The 13489-nt window shown below is 35.3% G+C and overlaps 1 protein-coding gene across 1 annotated transcript; it reads right to left on the bottom strand.

The window, feature by feature from the left end:
- Positions 1-3267: 3267 nt before the first annotated feature.
- LOC143574950 (protein SEMI-ROLLED LEAF 2-like) lies at positions 3268-13079 on the bottom strand. Its single transcript, XM_077059441.1, has 21 exons — positions 12924-13079; positions 12269-12311; positions 11846-12167; positions 11682-11756; positions 11473-11588; positions 11252-11366; positions 10866-10994; positions 10533-10580; positions 10196-10377; positions 9519-9715; positions 8366-8658; positions 8131-8280; positions 6606-6986; positions 6368-6517; positions 6076-6151; positions 5853-5980; positions 5585-5776; positions 5064-5192; positions 4844-4966; positions 4567-4758; positions 3268-3902 (listed from the first exon to the last, which is right to left on the bottom strand). Exons 3-21 carry the CDS (start codon positions 11990-11992, stop codon positions 3744-3746), a joined length of 2982 nt encoding a protein of 993 aa, XP_076915556.1. The 5' UTR covers positions 11993-12167; positions 12269-12311; positions 12924-13079; the 3' UTR covers positions 3268-3743.
- Positions 13080-13489: the final 410 nt, after the last annotated feature.

Raw genomic sequence — 13489 nt, 5'->3', positions numbered from 1 at the left:
CTTGTAATATTGATCTGTGGTAGTAACCGAAAACGGTTTAATGTGTCGAACAAATAAATGTAGTAAAAAAGGTAGGGGTGTCAGTCGTGTCTAGAGGTGCACAATTCGGGTAACCGGTTAACCGGTAACCGGTTTTTTTAATAACCGGTTTTTCGTTTTTAATATCCTAACCGGTTAGACCGGTTAATCGGTTCGGTTACTAACCGGTTCTTCCACAGAAATACCCAAACGGTCTAACCGGAACCAGTTAATACCCGGACCGGTTAACCGATAACCGGTTAAAAAAATCGGTTTTTGAAAAGAAAAAAAAAACTGGAAAAATAAGAAAAAAACTGGAAAAATAAAAAAAAAACTGGAAAAATAAAAAAAAAACCTGGAAAAATCATAAAAAACTAAAAACACTTGTTATTGATTGATTTTTTTTTACCTATCTTCATAATCATAACTTGAAAATAAACGTTCATAACTTTAAACAATACTTATAACTTGAAAATAAACGTTTATAATCTACATGACATTGAATTCATTCGTTTATTCTTCCATCCGGGCTTCGGCTTCATTCGTTAATTTATTCATCTTCGTTATCGTCGTCTACATTAAACACGGGGTCTTCTAGGTCCGGTTCGGGACTACTCGATCGCACCGAATCATCATACATTTGTTCTTCCTCGGTTAGTGGTTTTGCGGCACCAATTGCTACTTCTTCTTCGTGTAGCTTTTCTTCAACAACGAGCTCTCCTTCAAGATTAGATGTATCTTGGATACGGTCCGCCGCATCCATGTGGTCTTTTAAGCAAATGCACATTTCCACCGATTCCGGTGTTAGCCTCGTCCTTCTTATCGTTAGAATCTTACCACTCAAAGAAAAAGCACTTTCCGAAGCTACCGTAGAAGCTTGGACGGTTAGTAAATCACGGGCCATGGCGGCAAGCACGGGGATATTGAAAGATATTGAAAAAAGCTTGTCTTGTAATTTAAATGTTTGTATAACATTATCTAAAATATAAAACAAGTTTTGGGCGGTGTGAGTATAACTAAATAACTCAAACGCGATCGTACGCTTCATCATTTGCCACGTGTCGGGATTAACCCAAAGCGCGGTAACGCAAAGATACGAAAACGGTATACCATGTGGAGCCGACCAAACGTCGGTAGTTAAGTTAACACCGGTTTTTAAGTTTTTGAAACCCAAAATTAATTCTTGTTTAGCTTTTTTCCACATTTTTAAACAATCGCGTCTTAAGGTAGTGCGACTTACGTGTTGGTAACGAGGTTGGAGCGTTTCTTGGATCAACTTTGTCAAGCGCGGGTTGTCAAAGTGATCAAACGGTAAGCCCTCTTGAATGACAAATTTTGCCATCCTTTCACGAACTTTGTCGAGGTTGAAAACCCAAATGTCGCCTCCACCGGTTGAAAGATTCGCTTGATCCGTGGCCGGATTGTTTTTCACAACATCACAATGTTTTTGTAGATGAAGCCTTAAAGAGGAGTTTGACTCCGGTGCGTAAAATTTTCCACATTTTTTGCACCGAGCCTTATGAGACCCGTTCGACATTTCGCACAAGTCGAAATTACACCAAAGGGTTTTGTCTCGGTTTGTTGCGACAATTTGCACGACGGTTAAACCACCAAGTTGTTCAAGTGTAGACATTTTTTTGTGCGGTTTTTGTCGCGGTTTTGAGTTTGATTTTGCGGTTTTTTCGGTATTTTTTTGCGGTTTTTTGCGTTTTTGAGAGCTCGGGAAGTGGTGTAATCAACCCAACACACTCCATACTTATTTATACTAATTATGAAGGGTTAAAATGGGTCCAAAGTACAAAAAACGGTAATATTACCGTTTATAACGGTAATATTAGCTGCAGCTCGTTTTTTGCGTAAAACCGGTTATTAACCGGTTTAAAAAAAACTGGTTACTAACCGGTTTTGTCTCCTGAACTCAATAACCGGTTATAAACCGGCGGTTTGGACCGGTTAGACTAATACCGGTTACTAACCGGTTAGAGAATCGGTTATAAACTGGTTAGAAACCGCTTAACTGGTTAGGTTGTGCACCTCTAGTCGTGTCGGATTGGTGGGTTAGCGGCTTGACAGGTTGAATTGCTCAACCCTAACACGGCCCGTATTTTTATTGGTGTACCATTTAGCTTGTTTATCTAAACGTATCAAACATGTTGATGGGTTGTAAAAACGATTCATAAACACCGTAGTAGGTCCACCAATTTGTTTAACTGAATAGGTTGGTGGGTCGACCTGTTTAACTAAATGGGTAAACAGGTCAACCTGAACATGACCCGTTTAATTAAACAAGTTAACCCACACACAACCCGTTTAATTATTTATGTCAACCGAAACACAACCTGTTTACGACCCTCTTTTTAAAGGGGTTAGATATGTCAACTCAAAACATGATTATTTCCGTATCGTATGGAAATTGCCACACCTGTATAAAGCCCTCATTTGTAAATCTTGTGGTAGTTATGTAAACGGTGGGTCGATATACGTAAGAAAACTAAAGCAACACGAATGAATATATAGAGGGTAAAACGAGTCCAGACCGGGCTTGTCTAATAATCGGATAATATGTAGACTGAAGAATACCAATAAAGCAACCCAAGAAATAAGTGTTTGTAAATCAAAGATGATGTTATGTAATTAGATCAAAACATATTTTGTTGCAATAATGTTTAAAAACATCAACATGTTCTTTCACTTTCACATAATCCTTACAAACATCCAAATGTTGCAATAATGTTTTGTGGTGGAATATTTGTATATTGTTTCAACAAGGGCCTAAAGTTTTCAACTAACAATCTTCATAACCTTTAAATTCAACCTAATAAGATTGCATGCATGTCACAACTTATGAAAATGATGACCTAGTTATTTGATTAATATACATGCAAAATTCAAATCATTATGTAAATAGTAAATAACAGCTAAGAAACATCTATTTATCTATATGATATGTAATTTAAGAGATTGGTGAATCAACAAAATAACCCCTTTCATCAAACTACAATAACCAATCGATGAAAAACAAAATATAATACACAAATTCAGTCCAAACCGGGTTCGGTTAACCGCTTTGAAACTGGTTTTGGTGGAGAAAACTACAAACCGGTTCCAACCCTCCAGTTTCAATCGGTTCCAAACCGGTTTCTACGTAACCGGTTTCAAACCGGTTCAATTTCGGGTCGTTTCGGTTAACCGGTTTGTTTGCCCACCTCTACTCCCAACAACAAATTCAAGCTCAGTGAATATCAAATACAAACACAATGCACATACAAAATCTTAAAACACTCTTTCAAACCTTTTGTTGGATAAAAATGAAATTTACAAGCTAACAATTTACAAATACAATGTTCACATTCACCTTCAACTCAAGGATGAAAAAGAATACTTAACCCCTCAACAAATTACTAACAATTCATTTTTCTAATTACAAAATAAACTCTCAAAATGCTTAAAGATCAGACCTTTAGGCCATCTCCATGCCTCTCAGTTCTATACATAAACACAAACAAATTTCAAAATAAACAAATTGTGTTGAATAAGCAACTGAAATAAGCAATCGGGTTCCGGTCCAATCACAAACATAAGAATTCATCATCTCTAAATTTTGCAGCATGCAAGCACAATGTCTCGGGACGACTGATCTTCATAACCATATCTTTTGTGCAAGTTTGACCATTTAAAGAGCGCGGGCGATACTATGGTTCCAAAAGATTTGGTTGGTTGACTAACTAACTTCTAGCAGCTTTTAAGAAATTATCATATGGACTTGATGCTGGCAGCCTAAATGATTGGGGTATGTGTTGGTATTCTCTTGCACATGATGATCCTCTACATTGTCCATTCACAGCCGGAGGTGCGTTTTGTTCCAAAAATGGATGGCCCGCTTGCTGAAAAAAGATTAAAAAATATATAATATAAACAAAAGATAGTATAATGCAAAAATACTAAGAAAATATGAATCAAGATTAATAGGGTTGACCAAAAAATATTAACAAACGTTTATGCAATTCTCACAGTTCGCTTTAATCATTACGATATTCCTCCGCCACTGTCACATCAGTCAATTCCCCAGTTACAGATGGCCCTCTGTATGAGTCGTCAGACACTGTCAAAAATCACTGACGTGCGATACGGGCCATATGCCCGTCTATAGCAATACGAGCCGTATTGCTTGTAAGTGGTGTCTGGAAATGTGTCAGATGGTATACGATTTTCAGTTGCCTTCGTTCCTTTTTTTTTCTTTTGTGGGATGAACCCCAAGACGACTTATTGATTTTATTCTATACTTTATGTTAAGGGTATTTAGGTCATTTCACATCTACTTAACAGAAAAAGTTAACTAACATCCACTTCATGGACAAAACATGTTACGTTTATGCATAGTTACGGTCCAAACATGTAATTACTTAAACTTGGAGACCAAAACCAAAAACTGGCCATACCACAGGGACCATCTGTAAGACTGTAAGTTACTCTATTATATGAACGCGACACAATGAATATAATAACATATGGCACGTAATGAACATATATAATTTAAGAAAACTATACCGATTGGAAGGTTGTGTTAGTTTGATGTGCATTATCACTACGACTAGCGGGTCGTTGTATACTCATCAAATTGGACATTTTCTCCCTTTTTCCATTTACAAGAGCTTCACATTGATTGGTCATTTCTTTATAAGAAATCTCGGGTGCAACACTTATAGACATTCTTCCCATGTGTTGTGCAGACTCCAAAACCTTGAAACAATATAAAGTTTTTATCATATTATTATTATTACTATTAAATCAAATGGCATAACAATAACATGCTCAAAAGACTTACTGAATCCAATAGTTGATTAACACTCAAGAGATCATTACTCTCACTTGTTGCCAGTGAAAGACGGTTGCTACTTTCAAACGGATCAAAATCAAAATCATCATCCACAAATAAAAGAGGAGCATCCTGAACAAAAAGGAACATTTATATATATATATATATATATATCGTTCACTTATAGTCATGATTATTAAAACTTAAAATATTCAAAGTTCATAATTACCTCCTCCATAGATTTACGATTTTCTGCATTCTTTTTTGGTACATTTGCAGATGAGGAGCCAATAGGACACACATCATCATCAGGCACAAATCTGGTAAGTAACTGCTCCTTAATGATCGATAGCTCTGACTGCGCAAACAAATTATTTAATTTTAATTTCTACATATTTAAAAACTTATGACTTCAGTCATAAACTTGAGTAACAAATGGGTTATCATTAAACATGGCAATTTCAAACCTTATATTTACAAATTAGTTGACTCAGCATTAGGATTAAACTAGGTAGAACAGAAAAACATAACTTAAAAGGATACAGGCCAATCCGGTTATAAGTCACCAGTCACCGAAAGTGCTCAAAAATTTAGATTATTAATAGCATAATAATTTATTTGTAATAATATTTGACACTAATTACTCATACAAGTTCGGACATAAAGCGCTTCTGATCAAACCCAACCAGACACATTTTGACCAAATAAGACATAGACCCGTTATGAACCCGGGAAGGGGGCAGGGGGTACCTCTGAAACAGATTCCAAGTGCTTGACGATTGTACCAGCCAATGATTCCATTGATTGTTCTTCTGAAAACTTTACTTCTGAAAGCGATTTTTGAGCTGATATATCATCTTCCTTTGACCCAAAACTAATGTTACCCGATCCGGGGCCCACAGTCAACTTACAATCTTCAATCAAGCACAAGAATGGATCCACCTATAACAAAAGAACAGATTTATTTACAACCAACATAAACACCAGCATAAAATTGTTGAAATAATAATCAGTTTACCATCTTATTAGCAAGTGTCGCCTTTGCAACTGGAACAAGAGGAACAATACTAAATGCTTTCCCAGAAACAATAATCATAGTGGTTGCCAAAGTGTAAAGAGACCGTCTACGCGATGGTGGCAAGGCTCCTGCCATAATCACAATAATATTAAACTCCAATACCTTACACCGATGAAACTTATAAAGCTCATTCTTATGAAGATAAGAACTATAAGATTCATACCTCCTTCAGCAAGAGAAATATCAAGCAATGAAAATGCCAGCTGGAAACTTCTAACTAAAGCCTCACGGCCCGAATGCTGCACAAATTCCATCATTTCAATGATTCAGTAACAAGAAAGCAGTACGGCTCGGGTGGGTCAAAGCGGCTATTTTTGTACATTAGTACATGCCGGGTCAGGTCAGGCCGGATGACCCAAACACCCTTTGTCCAAAAATTTTTACAAACACAAGGCTTGTCCATGGCGGGTCACATTTGACTCAGTTTTCTTTATAATTAGTACATAACATATTACCTTTGCTCTAGAGAATAACAACACAAGACTGTAAGTGTGAGCAATTGCTTCATAATTTTCAGGTGTGTTTTCAGGTGAAATAGATTGTGCCCAAATTGAAGATAACAGTAGTGATATTTGGTGAGAACTGAGCCTAAGAGTAACTGCCTCCTGATAATTGAAATAATAAATAAATAAAAATAATATATAAACCATATTACAAATAAAGATCGCAATAAAAAAACCAACAAAAACCTACCCCGTCTCTGTTAAGATTACTTCCAGAATTTGCATCGATTTTTATCGAATAAGTTCGGCTATAACTCAACTTCATTCTGTTAAATGCCCCGCTATTGTTTGACTTCTGTTGACTAGCATTATTGGTCATTAAAGGCCCGCCTTTTTTCATTTTCCCAAAAAGGGCAGCAGAAGAAGAAAACACGGAAACAGTTCTTGACAGTGAGCGTGGGACTGCCGCCTTATTGGGATCAGTGCCAGCTGGCACGAGGCTTGAAGACTGAGGGCAAACAGATGATGGCACAAGAACAACAGAAAATATTCTGTGTGATCCGACTCGTGTTTCGTGATCTTTATGAACCATTGCAGGAAGTAATTGATGAAATAATGCTTCTGGAAATGCCTTAACAATAAAAATTATATATAATAATTTTAGTAACATAATTCAATTGCCCAAAAATCCAAAATTATGGTCAACAACAATTTTAGTAATATAATTCAATTGCCCAAGCCAAACTCTGAAACTAGCGTGGGCCCGGTTAAGACAACATAGTCTGGCCAGAGTGGGGTAACGGGGCTCTCCAAATTTGGAGAGTGCGGTAGCATAAATACAAGAAAGTTACCATTCTAAAAAAACAAAAAATATTAATTTAAATGTGTACAATTAATGCAGATGCTAGTTAGTAGCTTGTCAATTTTACCCTTATTCATTAAAGATACCAATTGGGCCGAAAATTTTTAGCCTGAAACTTTGGGCCTAGTTTTGGGTTTGAAAATTTCAGTTTAACTATTTATGCTTAAAATTTTGGACTGAAATCAATGGTCCAAGATAATGAATTTGGGCCTGAAACGTTGAGGCTAATTTTGGGCTTGAAAACTTTGGGCCGAAAAAATGGTCTAAACTCCAAACTAATGACATTAGGATCTAAAACTTTCGGACTAAACCATATTAATTTCTTACAAATTACTTAAAGTTGGTTTGGTTCGGTTTTTGGCCTATAGCAAAACTAAACCCAAACCGAAAAATCGGATGTTTAAACATGAAATCAAACCGTCGGTTTAACGGATTTGGTTATTTCGATTCAATTAGTTATTCCAGTTACGGTTCAGTTATTTCAGTTTTGGGCCGAAAAAATTGTCTAAACTCCAAACTAATGACATTAGGATCTAAAACTTTCGGACTACACCATATTAATTTCTTACAAATTACTTAAAGTTGGTTTGGTTCGGTTTTTGGCCTATAGCAAAACTAAACCCAAACCGAAAAATCGGATGTTTAAACATGAAATCAAACCGTCGGTTTAACGGATTTGGTTATTTCGATTCAATTAGTTACTCCAGTTACGGTTCAGTTATTTCAGTTTTGTGCATACCTCTAGTCTCAACAACTTGCAACATTTAACGATTAGGGTAATTAACAGAAAAATAGGAACATATGCAAAGTTAATGAATATTTTACTTAGCAATATGCCAATTTTACCCTTATTATGAATGCAGACCAATTTATAACTTTAAATATGATTGCGTATATGTATATGTGTACTTGCCTTGTTGTTGTAGGCCATATTAGGCAACGAAGCTACAATTTGAGCAGTACGGTAAACAGCACTAACTGTAGTTCTAGCTATAACCGTAATACTTGAAAGATTCTCCATCATTCCTGCCATAATATCAAATATTGGACTCGCATCACCGACCTGTGTTGACCAATTTTGAGCAATCACATTTTTAAAGTAAATAAGTTAAAAAATTTTGGTGTACAATATAGAAAATGAAGGGGACCTTAGAGGATAACTCTACAAGGCATTCATCAACAACTTCATGAAACCTTTTGTTCCATTTGATGACATCAGCACCCAGGTCAGCATCGTCTAGTGCCAAATGTACACTTTTTCTAAGATGTCTAATGACATCAGTAATTGCTCCAACTATTGCAACCGAAGCTTCTTTCTTTGTATCGTGTGCAAGTGAGGTGGTGACTTCTATAATGTCGACTTGCATTTCAGGCTTCTTTAGGACGTTTTTGTGGTCAAGATGCTTTATTAATATTGAAAGAAGAAAATGTGCATTGTGTCCTGAAAAAGTTAATAATAATAAGACTAAGATTATTATTTGTGAAAGAGTATCTGCATAACAAAGCAACCAACTTTCATCGCATTTCAGCTTTGACTAATCAACTTATTTTAGGCTAGAAAAATCATCAAATTAGGAACTTTAATTTGAGGTAATCGCCTAAGATAACTAGAGGTGGCAATTTTCAACACGACTCAAACATGATACGAAAATAATCAGGTTCGGGTTGGTATATCTAACCCGGTTTTCGTTTTATAAACAGGCCGTTTTCAGGTTGACGTGGTAAGTGGTTAATTATAAAAGGGTCATGTTTGGGTTTACCTGTTTAACCCATTTAGCAAAACAGGTCAAACCACCAATCTGTTTAGTTAAACAGGTCAGCCCGCAAGCCGTTTATGACCCGTCAATCCATCGTTTTACAACCCACCAACCCAATTAACATATTAACTTGATTATTTACCCACTGACCCGTTTGACACGTTTAAATAAATGGTTTAAACGTGTCATGTGGGTTACACAATTTAAAGTGTATATGGGTTAGCCCGTAAGGGCTGATGCTTCTAATACAAACAAAAATACTGGTCATGTTCGGGTTGAACAATTCAACCAGTTAGCCCGTCAACCCGCCAACCTGACATGATTGACACTCAAAACTAGATAACCAGTTTTCACATTAAATCAGAAAAAAGTCAACACTGTCAAATACATCGACCATTTGCCATGTCACCACTTTTACTCGTTACCCTAAATCATTTTTTGAATGGGATGGTTTTTCTCTAATGGATACCTAATACATTAAATGGATCAAAGGTGATTACTTTTATATGCAATTAACCCAAAATGCAAATATTAGAATTCATACCGGATTCATCCATTATAATCTGCATGTCTTTTAGAACAGGGTAGGCAACCCCTTGTTGAAATGGCCACAAATTTTCAGAATCAAAATAGCGGAATAAAGATTCAAGAACACGGCGCATTGTTGTAGCTTCTTTGCCCAAATTAGCCATATTATGAAGGCACACACGGGACCAAAAGCAAGGGTTTTTAGCATCAACCCTACAAAAAGGAAAACAAATTTTGGTATACAAGTTGAAACAAAGTGCAAAAAGTAGAAGTTTGAGTGTTTAAATTTTGATTATTTTAAGAAACTGAAGAATAAAATAATAAAAATGACATTTTGTTAAGAAATAAAGGGAAGTTTGGAGTTTTATATGTATAGTTTATCTGTTTATTGCTTTTTTTAAAGCGGAGTGTTTAGATGAAAAACGCTGCACATGATTACCTACTTGTTTAAGTTAAAACAACTAAATAATTTGTTAAAATATGCGGTTTGAGATGGCTTCTATTTTAAACCAACTTCTTTTGTTTGATTCAAAATCACATGTTTACCCTTATTAGATGATATAACTTGTTTTAATTAAGCAATCCCAATCACACGTAAATAGGTTTTCTTTTATAAAAGAAAAAAAAACCCAATTATTTGACTCCAGAATAACCATAAAGTAAGAATTTATAGAATCTGGGAATGTAACTTACGCCGACACATTTAATTCGCCTTTCTCGTTAACAATTGTACTCCAAGAAGGAACCTTTATCAAAGCCTCTGATGGGGTGGCATGATGCTCATTTTTCAGTACTTCTTGGACCCATCGATTTTCATTAGGATTTTCGGACTCCTTGTTCAAATATCCATAATTTTCCAGCACTACTGAAACAATCTATGTAATGGAAACAAAATGAAAAAAAATCAATATAATATTGACTTTATTATTTGATACTAAACTAGAAAAGGTACAAAATTTATTCTCAAGGAGTGAGTGACCACATAAATGTAGAAGTAAATACAGTTTTCCTATTTATAATATATGCTTACATTGTCAAACTCTGATGATATATGGGAATATCTACCCATGAACCAAACCTACAATACAAAAAAAATAAACTTAAATATTAAAACATGTATACAGCTTTATGAGCTGGGGGTCTCTCTGGAAGCAGCCTCTCTATTCTCACGGATAGAGGAAAGACTTGCCTACATCCCACCCTCCCCTGACCCTACCGATAGCGTGCTATGCGGTGGGATATACAGGGCTTGGTTGATTGATTGAAATATTAAAACGATAACATACAAATATAGTAATATTATTAATAAAAAAACAACCATATACATGACAAGAAAAGTTGTTTAAGCAACATTGAAAAATACCATTGAAGAAAGAGCTTGCAATGCAGCTGAACGAAGCGGGGCAACTCTCTCATCTTCGCCAACTTCTTGAGCTATTTGGCAGAGTTTTGGAATAAATCCTTCCAAATTAAACATATAAGTTCCGTCTTTCTGCAAAATATAAAGAAAACCAAAGATAAGGTTGTTGAAAGTCAACAGAAATATCTAACAGCTAGGATTTGCAAACGGGCGGGTCAGGTTACATGTCAAAATGGGGTTGACCCGTTAAACTGATTTGGCATGTTTGACTTTTAGCTGATTCTCTAATTTTGACCCTTCATTAACATTAATGGAATACAACCCAAATTGACCCATTTCAATGTAAATAGGTTATACTGCCCGCCATCATAAACATCAACAACACCAACCTGACAATTTACAAAATCAAAGAGCGTTTGGCATCCGATAATTAACATTTCATCATGTCTTGTTTCATCCAGCAGAGTTTGCATGATACTCAGCAAACTATTTGCAAATAACGGCCTGCCAAAAAAAGACAAATATATTATTATTATTATTATTATTATTATTATTATTAATGTATTATTGCTCAAAACTAGACATATTAATGATGTGTGAATGAACTCACATTTGGTCTTTGCACGAAATCAACAATTTTCTGTAAATTAACATAACAATTTTTGCAGCCCGAAAATTCTCATTTCTTAACTCTTTATAATAACGATGCTCAAGAGAACATGTGATCTGGATGTAAGATTAAAAAAACTAATTAATAATTTAACAAACAAACAATATCATGGCTTCGTTAATCTAATTAAAAATGACATCATATGGTACCTTTGGAACACGTAAAGGATTTCTACCAGCATACTCACAAAGCTTTCCAATCTTCCTATCATTCGGTTCTTCACCCTTTTTCAGATCACAAATAAAAATGCAAACTTTAATACTTTCTTGCTGCGCATCTAACATGTACACTATTATGTTAACAACAAACTAACAGGATTTTTTGGGAAAATATCTGAGATCAGCTTCTTGTATCTCTTAACTGGCTGTCTAGACCTTGTAGCCAACGCGGGGCAGAAGAAACAAAGGCTACCACATACTGGCAAAACTTGCCTTGATACTAGCCCAGAAACAGCACTCATTTTGTATACCAATATATACAAAATAACACTAACTTATAATAACAATAATAATATTTCAAGATTGTGTTTTGAGCTTTCTTCCCTTCTTAAATTCAACCATCTTGATAAAAAGAGAAGGGGAAGAAAAGCTTCCAAATCCCAAATAAATTGGTACTTCAACAATTATCCGACCAGCCTACAACAAATAACACAACAATTTAGGTCGAAAAGTTGGTGTGCATAAATAACCCGACGCAAAAATCATATGAAGATTCGAAAAAGGGAAAGAAAAGCTACCAAATTCCAAAAGACTTGATATTTCAACAATAATCCGACCAGCCTACAACAAATAACACAACAATAAATTTGAGATAAATCCCACCTCAAAACCCCATTGCATAATCCAATTTGGGTCAAACAGTTTATCAAACACGCGGTGTGCATAAATACCCAACGCAAAATTCATACGAATAAACGAAAGAAAAGCTACCAAATTCCGAGAGAAAAGCTATCATTGTGTACGTTGGACATAACACAATGATTTAAGATCAATCCCACCTCAAAACCCTCGTTAAATAATTCAATTTGGGTCAGGCATTTTGTGGAACATGTGGTGTGCATAAATAATCCAACGCGGAATTCAATTCAATCCAACTTTACAACACATAACACAACAATAATTTAAGATGAATCCCACCTCAAAAACCCCATTACAGAATTCAATTTGAGTCAGGCATTTCATCGAACAGGCGGTGTGCATAAATAACACAACAATAATTTAAGATGAATCCCACCTCAAAAACCCCATTACAGAATCAATTTGGGTCAGACATTTCATCAAACAGGTGGTGTGCATAAAAACCCAACACAAAATTCAATCCAAATTCGATTAAAATGAAAAAAAGGAATGAAATTGAGAGAGAATTACGCAACCAACAATGATGTTGATTACCTTCAAGTCGATGCCTGTGAGAGCATTGAGGCTGGAAGGCTGGGAGGGTTTGTGATCACGAGAAACAAAATTTGTCGTCGAACAGGTTTTGATTGATCTTAGATCAACAATCCCCTTCTCTCCTTCCGTTTTGGTTCCTCTCTGTATATTATATGATTAATAAACTATGTATCAGCCGGTCGAACAACTTATTATTATTATTATTATGATATCTATTATTAAATAAATAATAAGTAAGTAATAGTTATTTAATTTTTAAAAAATATATATATAATGGAATGACAAAATGTATTTGAGTAATTTGTCAAATTGTAATCATCATGTCATGTCACCTCACCACTCAATCAATTTTAGAACGTTGGCCTTTCAAAATCAAGACTGACTTTTGTCTTGGTGTTAATTGTGCACACAAGACGAGCCGAGTTTGTATGAAAAGATCGTTTAATTTATTCAATATCAAAGCGATAAAAAGCTTCAGACAAGTCGAGATTTATTGAGCTTGAGCTTTGTATGAGAAGATCGTTTAGCGTTATTGATCCAGGTATAATTTCAAGTTTTAACTCTTT

This window comes from Bidens hawaiensis, unplaced genomic scaffold (assembly GCF_021521415.1).
Source record: "Bidens hawaiensis isolate Kalapana, Puna unplaced genomic scaffold, B.hawaiensis_p1.1 tig00027194_1, whole genome shotgun sequence".
Classification (NCBI taxonomy): Eukaryota; Viridiplantae; Streptophyta; class Magnoliopsida; order Asterales; family Asteraceae; genus Bidens; species Bidens hawaiensis.
The sequence above is the reverse complement of the archived record's forward strand: the minus strand, read 5'-3'. Positions and strand labels throughout refer to the sequence as shown.